Below are 24,296 nucleotides of genomic sequence, written 5' to 3' on the forward strand. Positions count from 1 at the left end.
CCCTGCCACATGGTCAAGTTATTTTTTTTAGTTGTTTACTCATTTTTTCAGCCTATTTCTTGACTTTGAACTATATGTTAAAGTTGGGCTTTGCACATTTGGGGGTGGGGATGCACTGTTCCAAGCTTTAGACTTTTTTGTGTTGTTGTTTTCAGAGCTAGTTCTGGGGGTCTACAAGTTTTTGATGCTTCTGAAGTGATGCGATCTTGAGAGAAATATAGTCACTACTTCCCTGGCCTACACTCTGGTCTTTACTCAGGAAGGCCCCTGCTTTCCTGCAGCCACAAGCTCTGGCATTCTCTTTTGCCTTGGCACTATGACCAGGGCTCCCTTGTGACTGACCCCGCAGTGCTCCTCTTCACCTTGGAACTGGAACTCAGACCTGCATATGGGCAGTAGAGTTGCCAGTCAGTGCCAGAAAAGGGTCCCCTGTAATCTCTTTCTGACCAGTTTTCTAACCCCTTTACCATCTCTGGGCTGAGAGCTCCCAAGCTCCTAAGCCTATTGCCCCAGTATGGGAGCTCCAGACAGATGTTACAAACTTCTTCCAACCTCCTACGTTTTCTTAGGCTGGAAATATGTCTTACTCTGACTTTTGGAGCAGCAGACTTCTGCTTCAGACATTATTTTAAAGTTGTTTGGAGGGGGCTGTTGGGACAGTTCAGTTGGATTGCCACTAATCTGCCATCTTTGCAAAGGCTTTTCACTTCCATGAGATTGAAGTTACCTGTTTCATCTCTTGTGATTGTCTCTGCCCCTTGTTTGCCTCCTAGACACAGCTGTGAAAGGTACTTCAATGGGTTCTTTTCTCCTTTGTTTCATGGTATGATCTTTAATATTCAGGTCATGTGTCTGATTTGGGCTTATTGCAATATATGGAATTGGTCTAAACCTAATTTCAGCAAATACATTCTTACTAGCCCTCATTAGGTTCACTCTGCATCTGACTTGGGCTTCTTGGTGGCGCAGTGAATAGTGTCTGGCTTGGAGTCAGGAAGATCCATCTTCCTGAGTTCAAATCTGGCCTCAGATACTTCCTGTGTGACCCTGGGCAAGTCACTTAACCTTGTTTGCCTCAGTTTCTTCATCTGTCAAATGAGCTGGAGAAGAAAATGGCAAACCACTCCAGTGTCTTTGCCAAGAAAACCCCAAATGGGGTCACAGAGACTCAGACACAACTGAAAAATGACTTAGGACTCTCCATTTAGAGTGAGGAGGGACCTCAGCAGTCATTTGGTTCAACCCCCTCATTTTAAAGAAGCTAAGTGAAATAGTAGACATAGTGCTTTCGGAAAACCTGAGTTCAAATCTTCCCTCATACACCAGCTGTAGGGCCCTGGGTAAATCACTTTCATTTCTTGCCCTCAGTTTCATCTATAAAACTGGGGGCAACAATAGCACCTACCTCACAGGGTTGTTGGGAGGATCCAGTGAGATCACATTTGTTAAAATAATTTTTATACTAAGGGCTAATCAATGCTAGCTATTATTATTATTATATAGGAAGCTGAGGCTGAGAGGAAATAAATGACTTGATCAGGGTCACATGGCCAGCGAGTATCAGAGGCAGGGGTGGGGACGCTACGGCCACATGTGGCCCTCTAGGTCCTCAAGTGCAGCCCTCTAGGTCCTCAAGTGCAGCCCTCTAGGTCCTCAAGTGTGGCCCTCTAGGTCCTCAAGTGCAGCCCTTTGACTGGATCCAAATTTCACAGAACAAATCCCAAACAAATCTCACCTTGGTTTCTTCTCTCTCTGTCCCTTTCCCTCAGCCCTCCCTTACTTAAATCAAAGTCAACTGCAAGTCATGTCATCATTTCCCTCTTTAAGAATGAAGGACAAACACAACAATCCCTTTCCCAAGAGGCAGCTGATGAGACACTGCATAGGCTGCTGGGCCTGGAGCAGGAAGATCTGAGTTCAAATTTGGCCTCAGATACTTATTAGTTCTGTGACCCTGGGTGAGTCACTTAACTCCATTTTCTACAGTTCCCTGAATTGTAAATTGGGGATAATACTAGCATCTACCCTGGCAGGGATGGTGTAAGGGTTAAATGAGATATTTGTAAAGCAGCTAGCACAGTGCCTGGCACATAGTAGCTGCTGGATAAATGCTCGTTCCCCTTCTTGTTACCATCCTAGAGCACTTAGCACTGTGCTCCGTAAATATTAGGTGCTTAGCGGATGTAGTTGCCTGACAGGCCAGCTGTTCTTATGTAATATGTTCCTTTCCTCTTTTCTCTTCCCCAGAACAGACTTAACGCCGAGCAGCTGTAAAAGGAGAAACCTAAAACCACCACCAACCAGATTTTGATTGGACTTTGGGAGGCTGGAGGGATCCTGTCTTCTCTCCTGGACCAGAACCCCAGTTTGCCTGACTGGGGCCGGCCTTTCCTGCTGAGGAAGGCCGAGGGCTAGGATGTGCAGCTGGGGCCAAGGGCAGCCCACGCAGAGGCGGAGATCAGGGTAGAAGAAGTTCACAGCAGGCCCAAGACATTCCCCCTCACCCCCCCTGCTTCTGCCCCCCTGACCTTGGTTGGGGTCGTTATCTGGATTTTGCCCCTCTCTCAGCAGGGACTTTGTGCCTGCCCATGAGGAGACTGTAGCCATGTAAGCTAAGCTCTCTTCTTCTTGGCATTCTGGCCACTGGGGGGAGAGGCTGCCTTCACTCACCGCCTGGACCCAGCTGACCAACATGCCCCGTGGTGGATACCTAAGTCTTTGTGAGTAGGATGGCCTGGGCCCGGAGCCAGCCAAAATTCTGGTTAAGCCAGGGGCCAGTGGTAACCATGGTAATCGTGGCACTCTGGGGTGCTTTCTTTTTTTCTGAAACACATGTGAAGTTGAGATACTTAACCCTTGGCTCTGCCCTGGACAGCCTGTGTGCTTTCTGCCTGAGAACCGTCCTTGGCTGGAGCCTCATGTTTGTTGGTGGGGGGTGGGGAAAGGGTAGCAATGAGGGCCCAAAGTCTGGGGGTGGGGCAGTTCCTGGGATGATGCTTGGGAATGATTGGAAAGGGTTCAGTGAGATCAGGAAGCAGCATCTGCCTTCTGTTTGTAGCAGTGGAGACAAAAAGAAAGGAACAAGGTAGGCAGGGAGGGTAATTCTAGTCTCCCTGAGGGTTATTGGTTGAGGGTATCCCTTTTGAAAATGATTATCTTAAAAATGAAAGAATATGATTATCTAACATTGCCCCACCCCTTACCCTTCCCAAATGCACTTTTTTTTAAAAAAAGTATTCCAGTGTTTCATGAAGTGTTTGGGGAAGGTACAGCCTGTAGTGAAGACATTCTGACATATTTAGGACACAGCGCATTCTTCCTTTTGCTCCATGAAGGAGGACAGAAATAGGACGTAGCAACCGCGCCTGTGTATATCGTTCAGTGTGAAGGTCATTTTAGCTTTGGTGATAACAAATAGAATCAAAATAACGGTGATGATTAATCAAGATGACTAACAGGACAGCGACTTGTCCCAGGACCCCTCCTTCCTTCCTTCCTTCCTTCCTTCCTTCCTTCCTTCCTTCCTTCCTTCCTTCCTTCCTTCCTTCCTTCCTTCCTTCCTTCCTTCCTCCCTTCCTCCCTTCCTCCCTTCCTCCCTTCCTCCCTTCCTCCCTTCCTCCCTTCCTCCCTTCCTCCCTTCCTCCCTTCCTCCCTTTCTTTCTTTCTTTCTTTCTTTCTTTCTTTCTTTCTTCCTTCCTTCCTTCCTTCCTTCCTTCCTTCCTTCCTTCCTTCCTTCCTTCCTTCCTTTCTCTTTCTCTCTTTCCTTCTTTCTTTCTTTCTCCAACCTCCTCATTTTATTATTTTTTTAAATTCAGCATTTTAAAATTTATTTTTAGTTTTCAATGTTCAGTTCCACAAACTTTTGAGTTTTAAATTTTCTCTCCCCCCCCTCTCCAAGACTGCTGCAATCTAATATAGGCTCTACATATGCATTCATATTAAACATACTTTCACATTAGTCATGTTGTAAAGAAGAATTAGAACCAATGGAATGAACCATGAGAAAACAAAACAAAGCAAAAATGAGAGAGAAAATAGCATGCTTCAATCTGCATTCAGATTCCATAATTCTTTCTCTGGGTGTGGATAGCATTTTCCATTATGAGCCTTTTGGAGTTTTCTTAGATCTTTGCATTGCTGAGAAGAGCCAAGTCTATCAAAGTCAGTCATCACAAAGTGTGGCTGTTACTGTATACAATGTTCTCCTGGTTCTGCTCTGCTCACTCAGCATCAGTTCATATAAGTCTTTCCAGGTTTTTCTGAAGTCTGCCTGCTCAGCATTTCTTATAGCATAATAATATTCCATTACATTCATATACTGTAAGTTGTTCAGCCATTCCCCAAGTGATGGGCATCCCCTTAATTTCCAGTTCTTGACCACCACAGAAAGAGCTGCTATAAATATTTTTGTACATGTGGGTCCTTTTCCCATTTTTATGATCTCTTTGGGTGATAGACCTAGTAGTGGTATTGCTGGATCAAAAAATTTTATAGCCCTTTGGGCATACTTCCAGGACCTTTTCTATTGGAAACTCCACAAACCAGAGGAGAAGCAATAACAGTGATAATAATAGTGAAATCAATGTTCATATAGCTCCTGGACATTTGCAAAGAGTCTCTCTGAATGCCTGAGCAGTGACACCGCAGGCTGAAAGTGATTGGGCGTCCCATTTTAGTGAGAGTATCTTTTTCCCGATGGCAGTATTGGGGTAGTAGATAGAGCAGCAGGCTTGGAGTCAGGGACACTTGCGTTCCGGTGCAGCTCCTGGTGTATATTAGTGTATATGACCAGGAGTATGGCACTTAACCTCTCAGTGGTGCCCCCTCCAAAAAAAAATTTCTCAGACTATAGGTTACAGATCAGTTACCACTCTACCTAAGGGGAAGGGCTTTCTTCAACAGGAATTCCCCTCATTGATGAAATTGTGAATCTAGAACCCTCCTCCCTCCAAAAAATATCTTTTGCTTCCTGTCTAGAATAGCAGTACTGAATGCCATCTCCCTTTCCATTATGTAAATCAGGATGCCTGGGCAAAGGCGTGGGTTCCTGCAGTTTGACTTCTCTTAAATTGGGGGTTGGATATGGAGCAGGAGGCCCCCATCCTACTAAGCCAGGGAAGCTGAGAGGTCAGGATTATAGAGAGCTGGTGGTGGGGGCCAGTGCCTTAAGAATTAGCTGTGGTTTCCTAGCTCCCCAAGGGTTGGGGCTATTTGGATAATGAGACCAGGGACCAAAGCAGCAGCCATTTTGCCCATGTAGGAATGGACCTCTAATTAGCAATTGTGTTTTCTGTACCTGCCCAATACATCTACTGGCATTTCAGTGGCCTTGAGGCAGCATTATAGAAGGCCTGAGAGTGATGGGCTGTCTGCCCTAGTTTCTGGGAAATGTTCATATGTAGGTCATGGATCAATTAGTTAAAAAGTTTATTGAGCCTAGTGCCAGCTGGTGACTGGAACCCCACAGGGTGCTTGGTGTGAGGGAGGGTGGGGACATTCACAAGCATGGCTGCTGTTCTTCTGGCCTCATATTTTAGGGAAAAGGGAGTCATGGGCTGAAATATTTCAGACTGATGGACATACCTTCCCCCAAAAGTTCTTGAAATAACTTTAAAAGATAGGATGGTGAATTCGAAAGATCGTTGTTTGACAAACTTTTAGAAAATAAAAATTGGGGAAAGAATTAATCATTTAACAAATGAACTTGAGAATACTGAGAATTTGGTAGGAAAAGGTTTTGGACCCACACCATATATCCCACTGAATTACAGCTGAATGAGACACTTAAACATTAAAAAAAAACTCTGGAAAAAATAGAATGAATTTATCCCTCTTATCCCAGTTATAAGAGGAGTTGATATCTTTCTGTTCTTGATTACATTAAAATTAGACTTTCTTGGATAATAAACTGATAAATTAATGGTGGATTGGGAAAAATGTGACAAACTGAAAACTTTACACCTTAAATTAGTAGGAGCATTAAACAATCTGTGCCTCAAGGGACAGGGAGAATATGGAAAAGGGGAAAGGCAGGAAGGATATTGAAGTGTGGTGGAAGGTACAGATGAAGGAATAGGAGGAAATCTGCCTGCCTGGGACTTGTGATTTGGAGAAACAAATTGTGTCTCAAATTTTTATCAGTGAATCATCCATCAGGCCTATATTCTAAGTTCTGGACTGTGTGATATGAATGAATAAAGCATTTGTTAAGTGCTTTTTCTGGCAGTGGAGATGCAGATAGAAAAGCAAGACAGATAATCCCTGGGGAAGACAACACAGAGAAAGTTTCAGCTGTGAGTCAGATGGAAAGGTCCCATGATATGGACAGGAGTTCAGAGAAGGGGTGAATTCGTGGGGCTTGAATAGAATCACAAGACCATTAGAGACCTTCGAGGTCATCTCCTGGTTTTGGACCTTCTTAAATTAGACTAGGTAGCAGTGCATGGTAGATAGTGCTCTGGCCTTGGAGGCAAGGAGATATGGGTTCAAATCTTGTCCAACACTTACTAACTGTGTGATATAGGCATGTCATTTTAACTTCTCTTACCCTGTTTCCTCATTTGCAAAATGGAGATAACAGTAATACTCAATATTCAGGGTTATTGTGAAAGGGCTGTAGAAAGGCCTTAGTTATAACTATTTGAGTGAGTTAAAAAAATAGAAGAGAGACGCAGAGTTGAAAGCATGGAGAGATTAGTTCTGGATAACGGGGTGGGGGCGGGGTAGGAAATTAAGGAAGCCTTCAGCAGTTATTTTTATATAGGTGGAAACTGATTAGTAAAATAGCTCGCCTAGTGAGTTAGGAGCAGAGATGGGACTAGACCCCCAGGCCTCTGGATTCTCCTCCTTGTGGCCTAGCCAAATTGTACCCATTCTCCAAGTTACCACTCGAGTAGTCTTCTCCCGGAAGCCTCCTCTGATGACTCTAGGACCCATGGACAGCATCATGGGTCCTTTTGTCTTCTAGCCCCTTCCTGCCTTTCTAGTTTTCCTTTCACTTACCTGCAATCCAGAGACTTCGGGCTCCTTGCTCTTCCTTGAACCCGACACTCCCACCTCCCAACTCAGAGTATTTTTAAAGGCTGTCCCCTTCTCTATCTGGATCACTCTCCTTCCTCATCTCCATCTCTTGGCTTCCCTGGTTTTCTCTAAGTCCTACCTTCTACAAGAAGCCTTTCCCTGGTTCTCCCTAATCTTAGTGCCTTCCTTCTATGGATTATTTACAAATTGTCCCATGTGTACTTTGTTTGTGCATTGTCTCCCCGTTAGACTGTGAGGTCCTTGAGGGCAAAACTTTGTTTTTCCTTTTTTTTTTTTAAATCTGCACACATTTTTTAAATGCTAAGCACAGCCAGCACATAGTAGGTGCTTGTTGACTGACTGGGAAAACGAATGGGAAAAAGTGGATCATATCCATCTCTTAACAGTGGGGGTTGGACCGAGGGAGCCACCCAGCTGCTTCCTTTCCGTTTGGAAAGGATTTTTCAGCTGGCTTCAGAAAAGCCTGGTAAATCACATCCCTCTCACTTAATGCCGGAAGCCTTCCTTGGACTCATAATGACCCCCAGTGGTAAAGCTTGAGAAGTTTTCAAGGGTTAGGCAGACTACACTTTGGAGAAAAAAACCAAACCCTCTAAAAAAAAACACCAACCAAAGCCACTGGCAGTGGTTCCTTCAAAACCTCTATGTGGTGTGGTGCAGTAACGTGTTGGACTTGAGGTCAGGAAGACTTGAGCTCAAATCTTCTTTTAGACAGCAGGATGATGCTGGGCAAGTTATCCCTTAACATCTGTGAGCCTCACTTTCTTCATCTATAAAATGGGGATAAGAGTACTGATTTCACAGGATTGCAAGGGTCAAATGACATAATAGATGCAAAGCACTTTGTGAATCTGAAAATGCTATGTAAGTGCTAGCTATTATTATTATTATCATTCATTAGCAGATTGGAGAAGAGAGGGGTGATAAGTCAGTGTCTTATAGTAATGAGTCTCATAGTGATGTGGAACTTTAAAAGGGCTAATTCTGATAGCTTATAGGATTTGTCCTTCTAAGTGTCCCCCCAGGGTATTCATTTTCATACATTCATTCAACAAACATTGCTTCTGCATTTGTTATATGCCAGGTACTGTATTGGGTGCTGGGGATACAAAGACAGAAATGAAATAGGTCCTTCCCTCAGACAGCTTAAATTCTGTTGGGGGAAACCAATATATACACAGATAAAGAAACTCAAAATATCTGCCAGGTAAATACAGAGTAATTGCAGAGAGTTTGGGGGGAGTGGGAGTGAGGGCTAGTGGTATAAGCCTCAGTCTGGGTGACTCAAAGGTGAGGAGAAGTCTACAAACCCAATTAAAACACATTTATTGCTAAGAAGCTATTATTTGCTAACACCTTAGTGAGAAGTTTGCCAATGTGGCCCCTGGGGACAGGGAAGGATGGGAATGGGTGAAAGAGACTTCCTGTAGACACAAAGACTTTTCTCCATTTTGCTGAGGACCAGCCCTTCCAAGAGGTCCCTCAGAGTGTCAGAGAGCCAGCCTTGTGAAATCTTAGGCTTCAGAACTTCTTTTCACAGGTTTTTGTAGATGAAAAATGAGCCACAGGACAAAGAAGGGAATGGCCATGGGTAAGCCAACAGGTCTTCGGTAAGGCTGAAGTTAGACCTTCCTTCTGCTGACTCCCATCCTGCCCAGACTTGGACAGTGATCACATCCAGCCTGGAGGCAAAGTTACAAAGAGTCTGGTCCTAGGAAGGGGTCTGTCCCCCTTCCTATATTGGGATAGAGTAGAGCTGTCGCTGTGTTGATGAGAACAACAGAGATCCTCCTTAAAACTGAGTTTCTTCCCCACAAACCCATAAGTTGAGAGTGACTGGGGAAGGAAGGCAATGCAGACTCTAGGGTGCACCAATTAACGTCTGCACAGTTGTGCCTAGTGTGATTTGCCTTGGTGGCCAGGAACTAGGCAAAGCCCTCTTTAGAGAGACAGACAGACTCGCCAGGATCTGTGGTCCAGAAGCAGCTGCTGGCTGCCTTAATGAGTGTGTGTCTCCCAAGCACTTCAGCTAGAGTGAATAAAGTGCTGGCCCGGGCATCTTAAGACCAGGGTTCAGATCCCACTTCTGATGCTTGCTAGATGGATGATCATAAACCACGTCTCTGAATTCCCCTGAGTCTCAGTTTCTTCCCCTCTAAAGTGAGTTAATAGGGTTTGTGGTGTCTACCTCATAGGACTGGTGGAAACTCAAGACAATAGTGAAGAAGGGAAGAAACTTGTATAAAGGACCTACTGTGTGCCAGGCTCTGTGCTAAGTGCCTTACAAACGTTATGTCATTTGATTCTCACAACAGCTCTGTGAGAAAGGTGCTGTTATCTCCCCTATGGCACAGTTACTAAGGCAAACAGAGGTTAAATGACTTACGCAGGATCCAGGCCCAGTGCTCTAATCACTGTGCCACTCAGCTACCCCCAATGTGGGTAGAGTGGCTGAATGTAAATTATTGTTACTCTCACTCCCTGGTATTCTGGTTGAGACTAGGTTCCAGGGACTGCACCCCCCCCAAGACTTTCTTCATTGCCAGAGCAGACATTCGAAGGGGTGAACCTTCCTCTGAGTGCCCTTGTGTTTGTGATTTGCAGATCTCTGGTTTTACCTTGGCACCGTTGTGGGGAGTGAGGGCCTGGAGGCCCAGACCAAAGAGTGTGCCATTACAGGGAGCCTCCGAGACAAGCTGCAGTATAAGAATCGGCTCCGGTATATGGTGAGTCTGTGGGTCCAACCTGTTCTCTCTGCAGGCAGCTCCCCAGGCACCAAGGGCCCTGACTTGACTGGAGTCACAGGCTGTGATTCTCAGTCTTCACTCCATCTGCTCGCACCCGTCACCCTGAACTGGCCACCCCTGGGTCTTCCTTCTAACTCTTCCAACATAGATATAGGTGTTGTTTATCCTTCCTTCTTGAAGAGGATGTGTCATCTGGAAGATAATGCCATGACTTGCAAGTGAATTAGATTTAAGTGGAGGAGGACAGTGCAAAGTCACCGGCCTCACCTTCTCCTCCAGAGCCATCTGGGTCCAGTGGCCAGATATAGATCAGGACGACTGGAGATGGCCCCAGTGGAGACAGTAAGGATGAGCTGCTTGGAATTTACTGTGCTCACGCAACAACCAGAGGCCAGAAACTCTCCTGTCTCCTTCCCTGCCCCCCTTGCCACACTGGAATTCCTCTCCCTAGCTTCTCAGGCAGTGAAACAAAGATACATTAACCATGTAACAAAAACTGTTCCAAGAAAACAAAAGCTAAAACTGAACAGGGTATACTCTTTTATAGCTACTGCAGCAGCTGGTTCCCTGGTGGTGTTTTCACACCTGGTGGTGTTTTTACACTTGGTGGTGTTTTCACACCTGGTGTTATTCTTGCTAAGAGTCCTTAATGGAGGTATTGGTGGGCTGTTCTGGTTGCTAGGCTATACTATCCCACGTCCTTTGGGTATTCATTTTGTGATTCAAAAATGGACTCCAGGAAGCCTCTGAAAAAAAATTTGTTGCTTTTCTGAGTCTCAGCAAGAATGCTGAAGATCCCAGAAATTGGCCTATTTGGTCATCTTTGGAGAGTTATGCGCAGATCTGTGGGTGACTTGGAGCTGCCTGGGGGATTGGGAGGCTGTGACTTGCCCAGGCTCACCCAGTTATTGCATATCAGAGATGAGACTTAAACTGAGGTCTTCCCGGCCCCAAAGCCAGTCTTCCATCCAATATAGTTTGTTACCTTTCATGGGATACACATGTAACTCCTCACTGTCACTCATGGGGTATATGGATAGGGATAAGGACTGGATCTGTGAATGCCTTGGTATATGGAATGCCTCAGGTGAGAAAACTCTACTACTAACGAAGGTTGGCATCTTCTCTGCGACTTCAGGTCTGACAGAGCTGCCTTGATCATTGGAGGAGTTCAGTGACTTGCCCAGGGTCACAGTTTTGAATTTGGCAGAGGCAGGATTTGGACCCAGGTCCTCCTGGCCCCGAGGCCAGCTCTCTGCCCACTGTACCATGCTAGAGTGCAAATCTTTAACAATCTCTTCCCTTTGAGCTCCTTTGGGTGTTCTTAGAGCCCTAGCATCTTCTCTGCCTCTCCCCCTACCCCAATTATGCCACAACTCTGGACATCCTTTCCAGTACCAGTTTTTCTCTTGTCTTGGCGACACCCTGTGGGGAAGTTAGAATACTCCTTGCTCCCCATTGTTACTTCCATCCTCTCGCTGTACTGCTGTTGTCTATCAGCCTCTGCTCCTTTGAGGTTCACTCTGTCCATATTTATCACCAATCCAGCTCCTGCTGGCTGTTATCTGTTGGTCCAGGTCATTCACTCTCCTTTCTCAAGTGATGGCTACACCCTTCGTCTTACTGTCTTCCACGTTAAGAACTCTGAAATTTCTTTATCTGATCCTAATCTCCCATCATTCCATCTCTCCCTATGTCTCACTCCTCTTATAAAGCTATTATTGGTCCTCACCATCACTGCCCATCACCTTTGCCATGGCTTCACTCTCCTCCCTTTTCAATCTTTAACCTTTGTCAATGAGGTCAAGTCTCCACTGTCCTCTGCTCTCAAATCCCCTTGCTTTTTGTTCAGTATTTTTCATGCTTCCACAAACTCACCTCTGGATGTCTCCCACCACCTGCCTCCTCTGCTCCTGCTCACACCCTGTGGAAGGGAGTCACAAAGGAGGACTGACAAAGTCCACTAACAGTGTGTGTTAGCTGATGCCATCTGGGCCCTCACTGGAGCAAGGCAACCAGCCTTTTTACTCCTTCCTCCTTCCTTTTCTAGCTTAATCCTCCCAACAGCTGCTCCAAGCCTTCTCTCCTCAAGTCATTCTTGAGGCTGAACACCCTCTTGATACTTTACTGAGAAAACAGGCCATTAGCCACAAGCTTCCTCTTTTCCCCTCTTTAGATCTCACAACCCCTTGACATCATCTTACATCCTCTCCTCCTTTATTGCAGTGTCTGACAGAGAGATAGCCTTTCTCCTCACCAAGACCAACCTTTCTACATGTATTAAGTTGTCCCATCTCCTCCATGTTCTGGCAAATTACCCTCACAGTTATCCCTCCTCTCTCTAATCTGGAGCCTGTACTCAAGAATGGATCTTGAATTATCTGCTGGCTCCTTCCCTGCTGCCTGCAAACATGCCTCCAAAACAAAACCCCAAACCTCACTAGACTCTACTCTCCCCTCAATATATAGTTTTATTTCTAGCCTCCTTTCCTCAGTCAGACTCATAGAAAAAGCTGGCTTCTCTCATCCCTTCCATGTTTTGTCTTCTTGCTTCTCAATCTTTTGCAATCTGGCTTCTAACCTCCACTGAACCAGCTCTCTCCAAGGTTACCAGCGATCTCTTAATTGCTAACTCTTATGGCCTTTTCTCAATCCTTATCCTTCTTGACCTCTCTGAGGCATTGACCACCTTCTCCTGGATACTGTCTCTTTTCTAGGTTGTTGGGACCTTGCTCCCTCTTGGTTCACTACCTGTCAAATGAGATAATTAAATTTGAAGTGCTTAGCCCAATGCCTGACACATAGTAGGTGTTTAATAAATCCCTCCTTCCTTCCTTCCTTCTTTTCTTCCTCCCTCCCCCTCTCCCTTCCTCCCCGTCTCTTTTGCTACATCATTATCCATTTCATAGAACCCAACTCTGGATATACCCCAAGGGTCTGTACTGGCCTCTCTTTTCTCAGTCTCTATTTTTTCACTGGATGAACTCATCAGCTCCTATTAGGATCTCTATGAGAATGACTCCCAGGTCTAGTATCCAGCCCTAGTCTCTCCTGATCTCCAGCCGCCAATCTCCAATAGCCTATTGGACATTTCAAACTAGATGCAACATGGCCACGAACAGGACCCATTATCTTTCCCCTCCAAACACAGTCCTCTTTTGAACTTTCCTTTTTCTTTGAGGGTACCTGGGCATCCTTCTAGTTACTCGGTTTTGTAACCTTGGAGTCCTTCCAAACTCCTAACTCTCCCTTACCCCACTCATCCACCCAACTTAGCAGTTGGCACATCTTTTCATTTCTGCCTCCACAGAATCTCATGCACCCATTCGCTTTTCTTGACTTTCATGATGACTGTCTTGGTTGAGGTCCTCGTCGCCTCTCACCTGGACTATTCCAGTGGCCTCCAGATCGGTCCTGCTGCCTCGTGTCCTTCCCCTCTTTAATCTATCCACCACAAAATTGACAAAGCAATTTTCCGAAAGGTTTAATTAGGTCATTCTTCTACTTGGTAACCTCTGCTGGCGCCTTATTACGTCTTGGATCAAATACAGATTTCTTGGTTGACATTTAAAGCCTTTCCCCACCTGGCCCAAGTATACCTTTTCCAGGGTTCCTCTTATACTGTCTAAGATTCAGCCAGACTTATCTTCTTGCTGTTCCTCACATGTGAGCCTCCATCTGTGGTCTCCAGGCCTTGCCCAGGCCTGGAGTGTTCCCCCTCTCATTTCTATCTCAAAGAATCACCTTCAAAACTGCTTTTTGAGAGTAAGAATTATTTAATTTTTTCCATCCTTGGCCCCAACACAATGCCTGCACATAGTGGGTACTTTATCTGCTGTTCCATTTAATATATTTACATATAATATATTTTTGGCCACAGTCTATAGGAATGTGCTTGGGTCCTTAAAAGTGCCCTTTTCTCTCCACCCTCTTCCCACAAATTTACATATATATATATATATATATATATATATATATATATATATATACACACACACACACATATATATATATATATATAAATAATATAGTATTTACTTAGTGTTATAACTGTTATTTCTCCCCAAAAGAAGTAAGTCCCTGAAGGCAGGGGTTGTTTCATTTTTGTCTTTGTGGATCCTGTCCCTATAGAGGCAGGCAGTGTGCTGTGGTGAAGAGAAAATTGGCCTCTGAGTCGGGGCAACCTGGAGCCATTCCTGCCCTTGACAACATCCTGATTGTGTGACCCCTAGGCTGCCCATGGAGTGTCCAAAATGATATGAGCTTTTATATAAAGCAACAGTAGTGGAGAAACAACTTTGAAAGACATAGGAACTGATCGGTGCCAAGGGCCATCCATGTCTCCAGAGGACCTGTGATGAAATGGGCGAGGCACCTCTTGCCAGATGCTGAAGTCAGAGTGTAGAAGGGGTCACACACTGCAGGACATGGCTAATTCCTGACTTTGTTTGGCTTGACTATACATAAGTGTCACAAGGATTTTGGTTTTCTTTTTTCTTTTTCTTTTTCACTGGGACAGGGGACAGGGAAGAGACAATGTAGATTTTTATTAATTGAAAAAAAATAATTGAATTTTTCAAAGATTATATGAACTGCAGAGAAGTCGCTATTTTATATCTGCAAAAGTTAAAATTTCTCACCTATATCAATGAAATCACTGCCCTGTATTAAAAAGAAATCCCTAGTCCCTAGCATAGTGCCCCAGCACTTAGTAGGCGTGTAAATGTCTCTCACTTTGTGTTTCTTCCTTGGGTCTGCAGAAACACTACTTCCCCATTGATTACAGGATCAGCGTGCCCTATGAGGGAGTGCTCAGATTGGCCAACATCACCAGGCTGGTAAGAAGCTCCCTTTCCCGTGAACCCATTCATGTTGCAGGGAATGCAGAGCTCTGTGTCACTTGGCCCTCATCACCTTGGTTTTCTCTGGGGTATCTGAAAATCTGCCAGTTGGGATGCCTGGTAGTTCTCTGATCCCACAACCAGACTCCAGTGATGGAGAGGCAAGGTATCCAAAGTGTTCCCAACTAATCAGGGCAGGATCCATAAGTTCCTGGAGGGCAGGGACAATCCCATTTTTGTCATCTTTGCGTCCTCAACACCTAGTGTGTAACAGGTGCTTAATAAGGATTTGTTAGCTGTAACACCACAACCACCACCACCACCACCACCACCACCACCCCCCCAACTGGCTGTTTTAATCCACATTCTTTTGAGGCACTGGCATTTATGTCTTTGAGGCAGGCTAAGGAAAACCTCAGGGGAGCTCGGCAATGTGTCATTTTTCCTTCAGACCTGATCCCCCAGGAAGCAGTCCAAGGATCTCCTTCTATTAAAAGTCACCCACATTTATCTAGAGCTTTCCAACTTGTCGTCATCAAAACAACCCTGAGAATCAAGTCAACAAACATTAAGCACCTACTATGTGTTTGGCACTATGCTAAGCACTGGGCATACAAAGATAGGCTTGAGGGGGCCACCATGGTTGGGGGGCAGACAGCATGCAAACAACTACGTAGGGATGAGATCTAGACAGGCTAAATGGGAGAGAATCACCAAGGGAAGACACTAGCATTATGGGGGAGCGGTCAGGAAAGGCTTCTTGTAGAAGGTAGGATTTTTATCTGGGATGTAAAGGAAGCCAGGAGATGGAGATGAGGAGGGAAGAGCATTCCAGGCTTGGGTGACAGTCAGAGAAAATGCATTGAGATGGGAGATAAGAGTGTTTGGTGTGAGGAACAGCCAGGAGAACCATGTCACTGGATTGCTGAATATATTGGGGAGGGGGACAGGGAGTAAAGTATTAGAAGACTGGAAGGGAGCAGGAAGGGCTTTGAATGCCAAACAGAGAATTTTATATTTAATGCTGGAGATGACAGGGAGCCACCAGAGCTTATTGAGGAGAGGGGTGATGTGGTCAGATGTGCATTTGAGGAAAATCACTTTGGCAGCTAAGAGGAGCTTGGACTGGAATAGAGAGAGACTTTTGGCAGGGAGACCAAGCAGTCGGCTACTGTAGGAGTCTAGGCATGAGATATCGTGAAGGATAATGTTTCCATTTTACAGAAGAGGAAAGTGGAGCTCTGAGACATTAAGATAAGAAATGCAGGTAAGTGCACACTGGTATCTGAGGTAGGATTCAAATCCAGCACCCTTTCCACTTTGCCATGATCCTTTTCTGTGAATCACAGTGGCCCCTAGAGATAGCTGCCTGGCTGGAGGTCATGGAATTACAAGACTTCAGACTCCTAGGGCCTCCCAGATTACCTAGTCCATCCATAAATGAATTGGAAGCCCCCTTGCTGCATCTCTGATAAGGGGCCATCTGGCCTCTGCTTCAGGATCTCCAAGGAAGGACCCACCAGCTTGCCTGTGTCAGCTCATTCCACTTACACATGGCTGTATTTGTTAGGCACAACTTCCTGAACTCAAGTTCTGGGTTCTGCCCATTGTTCCTAGCCCTGCCCTTTGGGTGCACAAACCAGCTTCTCTGACACCTGTCTTACCCAATAGCCTTTCAAACACCTGAAGACAGCTATTAAGTATCTCTTCCCATCCTCCCTCCCTCCAGTTCCTTCAAGTGAAGACCCCTCACTATGCTGGTTACCTTTTTCTGGATGACCTGCAGTTTGTCAATGCCCTTCCTAAAAACCTTGGTGCCCCAAACTGAATAAGGACCTCTGGATGTGTACTGCCCGGGGCTGAAGTCAGTGGAAGTGTTATCACCTCTTACACTGGAGACTCTTTCCTGTAGCCTAAGATTGAAGTAGCTTTATTGGTTACCTAGCTCTCTACCTCTTCTAGCTAGGACACCTTGATACAAGAATTGTCTAAGGAGTCATAACTGCCGGTCACATACTGCTGTCAATCATACTATCCACAGGCAGATGCATGAAAAAAACCCAGTTTGTTACATTCTCAGAGCATAGACTCCAGGCATGCAAAAATCAGTGAGCCCTGAACAGCAGTTTCAGCAATCTTAGTTTTTAGTTACCAGGGCAGGATGGGTACATTGAAATTTTATAGAAGTCAAGTGGAAGGTAGCGATTTATACATCAAAGAACAGATAGCAAAAGGAGAAGAACTAAATCAGGTAAAATAATAAACTAGTCAGTAAACACTGGTGTCATACCTGGAATTTGCAAACTAACCATTGATACTAGAGCTGTAACTCAATGTATCAGTTTGATTCTGCAATCTCTAGCTAATTATGAGACGTGTGAATCTTAAGTAAATGGAAACAAGAAAATTAAGCCCCAAATTTTCTCATCATAACCCCTATCCTGTACCTATGCAATTGAATTTTGAACCCAGGAGATAGACTTTATATTTATCCCCATTATATTTCTTCTATTTAGATTTGACCCATTTTTATCAAGATCTTTTTGAATCCTGACTTTGTCTTTCACTGTTAGCTCTACTTCCCAACCTTGTGTAAGGAACTAGTTTAATCATTGTAATATATTTTTCTTCAACCAAGTTACTGACCATCATGTTGAACAGCACAGGAACAGATTAATGGAACCCTCCATTAAAGACCACCTTCTTGTTTGACATTGACCCATTAATCACTGCTCCGTGCATCTAGTGATGCATTCAGTTCTGATTTCATCGAACTATAAGCCAACCTACATCTTGTCCACAAACATATCAGGAGAGATTCTGTTACATGCCTTGCTGCAGTCTCAGCGTCTCTACATAAGTTCCTATAGCCCAGTCATTGCCTCTTGACCGTGGCCCTACAATAGGAGCTCTCTCAGCAACTCTACCCCTTGAAAGGTGACCCCTAGGACTCCTTTGGAAAGTGAGCTTATCAGGCCCTCCTCACTTTGTAAGGGGATGGGATATTCTCATGGGTCAGAGGCATCACACTTTGCTCAAGTGTGGATTACTTGCAGTTAGGATGGACGCTTGGAATGGAGGGAAGGTGAACATTACGTCTTGTAAAATGTGAGTGTGCTTTTCTGTATTAAAACAGAAATTGTGGAAACTTACGTCAGTCTTTGGAAGCCAGGCAAGGAAGGGAATGATGGTGGAGAAATTAAACACCCCTTAGCATTGCACAGATCCTTTAGGGCAGTGTCACCTTTAAGTACATTGAGATTTCTTCCGATTTCTTTCTAATTCAGTTTGATAAATATTTAATTAACAACTTCCATGTCTAGGCACATGTGCCTTTTACTCATGCCTCCCTGCTTTGGGAGGATGAGTTCATGGAAGTCCCAGAAAATGGCCAGGAAAAGTCCTATATGAGTGGAAAGGTATGCTGGTAATACTTAGAATCTTGTGGTCTGCTCCCTGTACATGGATCTGAGAGAGTTCAGGAAGGGGCTGTATGAGTCTGGGGTCCCAGGAAGGCTCATCAGTTTTAGTGAAGCAGGATTTGGTGTGGATGGAGGACTAGAGCTCAGCTGGAAGCAATGCTGAAAAGGAATAATATTCATACTACCTCCCAAAGGCACGTCTTCTTGTGACCATTCTTACTGGGTTCAGTGGTAGTCCAATGGGTGTGCTCTGGCATATACTCAGAAATTGCCCCAAATGGAAAACTCTCTACCTTTCCCCCTCCATCTCCAACCTACAAATAATAGTCATATAACTTATTAGCCGCATCAAATAACATGTCTAGACCAGCTAGATATTAAAAGCAGGCATAGCAAACTGCAATAACATGGCAGCCTGGGTTGATTTCTTTCACTTTCCTCCCTGCCCTCCCTCTCTCTATCCTTTCTTTCCATTGTCTGGAGGGGGAGCCTGGTACACAGTAGGTGCTTAATAAAAGCTTGTTGATTGATTGGAGAGGCCAAGTTATATTTGTGATAATGATGATGACGCTAATAACTCATGTTTCCATAATACTCATAAGTTTTCAGGCTTTTTACTGTGTTTCCCTTGGTTCATTGCAGCAACAGGCAGAGATGAGTCAGCCAAATCTGCGGTACCTGTGGGCGTCACTGAACTGCAACACTATGGAGATTATCCAGAATGTCCTATTGGAAGATCACCCATCTTGGAAATATATTAAGGAAATATATGAACTTCTGATCTATGTCCGGGAAATTGCAATGGTAAATTACTCCCCACTAGTCTCTCTTCCTCTCCCTTTTGTCAAAGAGTCAGCACTGACCCCAGCCGACCCAGAGCACAGGAAGCGATGAATTGGGGCTGTATGGCAGGGAGTAGGGAGGAGGCAGCCGGGTGTGTGGCATGAGCACAAAAGGAGAAGGAGAAAGAGAATGATTAGGGTAGGGGTGGGGGTGGGAAATGGGCCCTGTGGAATTCAAAGATCAACCTTTGGTATATGTGAGGGCAGGTAGAGGGAAGAACTTGGGCCCAGCTGCCAAAAGGCCTGCAATTGGCTCCTAGCTCCATCATTAACTAACTGTGTGACCTTCAGAAGTCCCCTCAGTTTCTTCAGCTGCAGAATGGGAGTGGGTGGGTAAAACTTGCCCTGCCTACCTCATAGAGTTGCCATGAGACTAGAATGATAGGATATGTGCGAAAGTACTTTGAAAAATGTAGCTTACTATAGAAATGTAAGGAATATCTGTTGTTCTGTGCTCTAGAATGTGTCTCCATATGTCCTCATCTCTTTATTCACTGCCTTTCCTATTTGTATCATGTCCTTGTCTGCCTTGGACATTAGACATATTTGCTGGTTCTCCCCCTCTTCCTCAAGATAGCTTGTCCATTCTTGCCTCTACTAGACCTTTGCTTAGGCTCTCTCAGCCTGGCCAGTGGTTCCCTCTGCCCTGCTTTGTGCATACATACATATATATGCGTATGTATGTATACATGTTTACGTATATTTATATTCTACTCATCCTTCAAAGCTGTGCTCATATTCCACCTCCTCCATGAAGGCTTCCTCTGCTTCCCCAGCACAAGGTGACCTCTTCTTTCTCTCAACTCTTAGAGCGCTTAGTATCTGTCCCATCTAGTTTGTCTCTCAGTTTCTGAGTCTGAGTCTGTCTTATTTCTCTACCTAGCCTGGAAGCCCCTCGAGAGCAGATACTAAATCTCCTGCCCTCTTGTTGTATCCCTCACCTAATCCCCCAAGCCTCAGCTTCCTCATATGTAAAATGAGGGGGTTAGGCCTCAATGGCCTCTGAGGTTTCTTCCAGCTTTAGAGCTCCGACCCTAAGGAAACTAGGAAATAGGATGCCCCCTCCCCCAAAATCAGCCATAGGTTTAGAGCAGGAAGGGATCTTTAATCACCCTTAAATCACCTAGTTTAACCCTTTTGTTGTATATATGAGTAAGCTGAGTCTGAGAAAGGGGCAGTGATTTGCCCAGTATCACACAGTTCAGTAGAATGCCTGGTAGCAAACCTTGGTCTTTTCATTGCAAACTCAGTGCTTTTCCCTCCATGCTAGGGGATTCATGACTGCCTTCTCTGCAGGGCAGTCTGCTGAGGCCCATGGACCCCCTTCTCAGGATAATGCTGTCAAGTGCAGAAAATAAAATACACAGAATTACAAAGCAAACCAATGATATTGAAATAGTTATCAAAATATTTTTTAAATGGACTCCAGGGTAAGAACTCCTCTTTTCTATATCCCCTGCTGCCTCCCTGGCATCTAGCCTCATCTGCCAGAACATTCGTAGCATGGAGGGTTGGGGGGAGGCTGCTCACCCCTGCCGTCACAAGACAGTCGCATTCCATAGTTAGAATGAGAATTTCTTTTTCATAATGAGCTAAAATCTGTCTCCTGTTGGCTTTCATTTTGCTCTTTGGAGCTACATGGAATAACTTTCATCTCTCCAAGAAAGCTGATGTGGCCTTTGGTGGTGCCATTAAGGGAGGATTAGTACCTGGGGGACTTGGTCCAACCACATCTGTCAGTCACTAAGTATTTAAACACCTACTGTGGGCCACACATCTGAAGGAGTGAGTTTCTTTTTAGGAAGAACACTGACAAGCTGGAGAGTATCCAGAGGAGGGCTGCAAAGATTGTGGAAGGCCATGCTAGAGGAAGGTTCTTGCTATGTTAGGACTGATTGAAGGGGCTGGGAATGTTTTTTCTGTAGAAGAGAAGGATGGCTGTCTCCAAGATTAGCCCTTTGAAGGACTGCCACATGGAAAGGGCTTCAGATGTGCTCTTCTTGGCCCCAGAGGACAGTGGGTAGAGGTTGCAAAGGAAGATTTAGGCTGGATGTAAGGGAAAAACTGACTAACCATTGGAGTTATCCCAGAGTGGAATATTCCACTTTGGAAAGTAGTGGGTTTCCTGTTACTTGAGACCTTCAAGCAGTGATTGGATGACCAGCTGTTGGGTTTGTTGTCTGGAGGTGCTGTGGGTGGACACTTGGCTTCCTTGCTTTTTGCTCCTCCGCCATTTTGGTTCTGCCTCCTTTTGAGCTTGTTAGAGGGTAGGGGTTGCCCTATGTGGTCCCTGACATCTCCTGTTGCCCACAGCTTCTGTGGTTCTTCCTCATGGGCCCTTTAAGTATTAGAAGATCATGCCCTTTGGGGCAGTTGATCTTCTGGTCTTTAGGTTAAATATCCCTATCCCTTCTGCTGTCTGATGGGTTCAAGTCCTCTCACCTCCTCTGGTTGTGCTACCCTCTTAAGTGTTGCTTTTAAAACAAGGTGCCCAGAACCAAAGCAGGTACGGTCAAGACCAGCACTGAAGACCATCGTGCCCCTGTCTCACAGAGAGGTCCTCATGGTTCAGTGTGTTTTTCTTCTAGGACCTGCAGGTGGACCCACAGGTGGAGAGAATCTTGACTCTTGCAAACTCGGGCAGGGACCGGAAGTTGGTGAAGCCAAAGGCACTTCTTGACAACTGCTACAAAGTTATGGACCTGCTCTACTGCTTATGCTGTAAGGATGGCAGGGGAAAGCTGGGGGAGTGGGAGGGAGGAGGAGGATGGGCCTCTTCAAGGTACCGAGGGAGCCCTCAGGACCTGGGTCAGGATCCATTTAATGATGACACATGTCCTACCTGCCCTGTTCCACATGCAATATGTGTCTTGTGCTTCCTTACCTTGAACTGGGGAACTAGAAAGTGCTTAGGTTGGAAAAAAGAGACTCAGGGCAGGAGACCTGGTCGAGGTCTGGTTTATGAAGGGCTTTCACGTTAGGATTAGACTTGGGCTTTTTTTTTGACCCCAGGGGGCCAACTGAGGCACAATGAGTGGAAGCCAGAAAGTGGACAATTTAGGCTTGATGTCTGGAAGAGCTTTCTAATAACTGGAGCTGTTCCTAAGTTCAGTGGTCTGCCTGAAGGTGGTGAGCCCTTCCTCATTGGAAGAGGCTAGATGACCATAGTGACACACCATGTGTTAAGCCTTTGCAGACCTATATATCATTATCATCATTATTATTAATGAGGATTCATTTTTAGGTATTGTTTAGCTACTCTTCCACCTTTTAGAATTCTGTGACTCTCTGACATATGTCTCAAGACTCCCCCTGGGGAAGATTCGCAGCATTTCAAACAGATTCTTTTAATTCTAGTGGCATCTTTTTACAGACTTGAGATGGGGAAGGTGGCTTTTCTTGGGGGGTAGATTTAGAGGTGGAGATCATCTAATGACACCCTCATCATTCTAGAGATGAAGGAACTGAGGCCTAAAGATCATAGGCTCATAGACCTAGGGCTGGAAGAGAGCATGGAGGTCATATGATCCAGTCCCTGCATTGAGCTTAGGTAGCTTGCCCAGGGTACACACACAATGAGAGAAGTGGGATTTGGACCACGGTCCCCTGATTTCTGTCTTCTCTCACAGGTAAAGAGAGCAATATCCGCAATTGGGAAGACTGCGTGGTCCCCCAAGCTCAGCCTCCTAGCTACCACCCTCCTCCCCAGTGTGCTGGCCCGGCCACTCTGCTCTACCGTCCTTCACAAGCCCGAACATCCCTGGTCGTGGAGAGAGAGCTGAGGCCCCCCCAGGTGGAGGCTGCCCCTTCAGGGAAGGCCAAGCTGGGGGAAGAGCGCTTTATACCCTGAGCTAGTCCTTCCAGCCTTGACTCTGCTCTGGACCCCAGTGGGACTGCTTGGGCCCAGCCTCTCAAGCGTCTCAGGCCTGCAATTCTCACCTCAGCATTTGGGAGGGAGGCCCTTGGAATCCCCCTGCCCCCATTCCCATCCTGGGAATCATCCTTTGTGGAGCAGCTCAGAGAAGGGGAGACCCTCTTCCTTCCAAGGAGGTCTTGTGCCGGAGAAGAGCTCTGCTGCCTTCTCACTCACTTAGCCCCACCAGCCTAGTCTCTCTCTCTCTCTTTTTTTCCTTTTGCCTCAGAAGCCCTTAGCGACTGGAGTTGGTGTGGGCAGGTCTCAGGCCCCTCCCATGGGCTCCAGTAGGCAGGGCAGAGAGCTCCACCTGTGGAACAGGCCTGCCCCACTTGTCTGCTTTAGCCCTTGTCCTCATGGTTGGGAAACAGATCCCAGGCCCCTGCCAGTGCAGAATGAAGAGATGAGGGGCTCCTCAGTACCAAGAGAGCCAAGTCAGACCACAGTGGAGTGGGGCAGAGTGTGTAGGCAGTGCTAATACAGCTGAGGAGCGGCTGACCCCAAACTAGCTCCCAGCTGAGTCTGTGCCTTCAGTTTCAGTAAAAGATCCATCCCTGCCATCTGCCTTCCAAGGACAGAGGCCATAAGCAGGAAGGGGAACATTGAAAAAGTGCTTTGAGCTCCTCGGGGCCAAGGAACTCGGGGGAAATCTAGGGCTGTTGCTGAGAGGGAAGCAAGACCCACCAGTGTGTTCTCCTGAGCTGATGGCCTGGGGTGCTCTTCTAGGAGAGATAGGAGGTACCTGGGAAGGGGAAGAACTTGAAGGTGGTGAGCTTGCTAAAAGCCTCCCTACTGCTGGAGAACACTCCCCTGTGCAGTTGGGAGGATCTCTCCAGGAGAAGAAAACCACGTTCTATAGAGTGAAGGGAGTGCTAGAGTTCTGAGGTCAAAGAGGGATTCCCCTTAAAGGCTCGCAGAGAAGCCCATTGGGCCAGTTTGCTGTGGGCCCATCGGAAGCCCTTTAGCCTGGGTTGGGGGTGGTGGTGGAGTTCTTCTGGGAAGGGAGAAAAACTGGGGGCCCCTGCTGTTTGAGAGCCACTATCCCCTGAGGACTGTTCCCAGGAGGCCCAGGGAGGAGAGTCTCATTGGGTTCTGGGCTGCTGCTCCCTGTGGCCTTTGGGATCTGCCAGGAGGTCTGACGGGGCTGCATTTTGGTGTGCGTGGGGTGGGGGTCAGAATTGGATTGAGGGGCTGCCCCCACTAGAGACAACAGCCTGGGGACTGGGGAGGAGGAGGAGGAATGGGGGGCATTAAAATGCCATGTCTTGCCATGCTGATTCTTTTCCATTTCTTTAATTTTTTTTCTATTAAATACTTGTTTTTCATTTTCTTTGATTTGTGACTTTGTGTTTACCCAAGTGAGGCAGCTGAGCAGGGGTGCAGCCCTCTCCCTCAGAGCCTCTTTTGGTTATGTCCCATCAATTTCTTCCAGACTCTGAGCCGCCAGGCAGAAAAGGAGGGTTTTTCCTCTAGTGCACTCTTATAGCATC

General features: G+C 46.0%; 1 protein-coding gene across 1 annotated transcript; it reads left to right on the forward strand.

Moving 5' to 3' along the window:
- Positions 1–2,507: 2,507 nt before the first annotated feature.
- Positions 2,508–24,017, forward strand: IL34 (interleukin 34). The gene is made up of 6 exons (XM_036751240.1): positions 2,508–2,720; positions 9,646–9,767; positions 14,549–14,626; positions 18,694–18,855; positions 21,482–21,614; positions 22,523–24,017. Exons 1-6 carry the CDS (start codon positions 2,693–2,695, stop codon positions 22,741–22,743), a joined length of 744 nt encoding a protein of 247 aa, XP_036607135.1. The 5' UTR covers positions 2,508–2,692; the 3' UTR covers positions 22,744–24,017.
- Positions 24,018–24,296: the final 279 nt, after the last annotated feature.

This window comes from Trichosurus vulpecula, chromosome 3, assembly GCF_011100635.1.
Source record: "Trichosurus vulpecula isolate mTriVul1 chromosome 3, mTriVul1.pri, whole genome shotgun sequence".
In the NCBI taxonomy this organism is placed as follows: Eukaryota; Metazoa; Chordata; class Mammalia; order Diprotodontia; family Phalangeridae; genus Trichosurus; species Trichosurus vulpecula.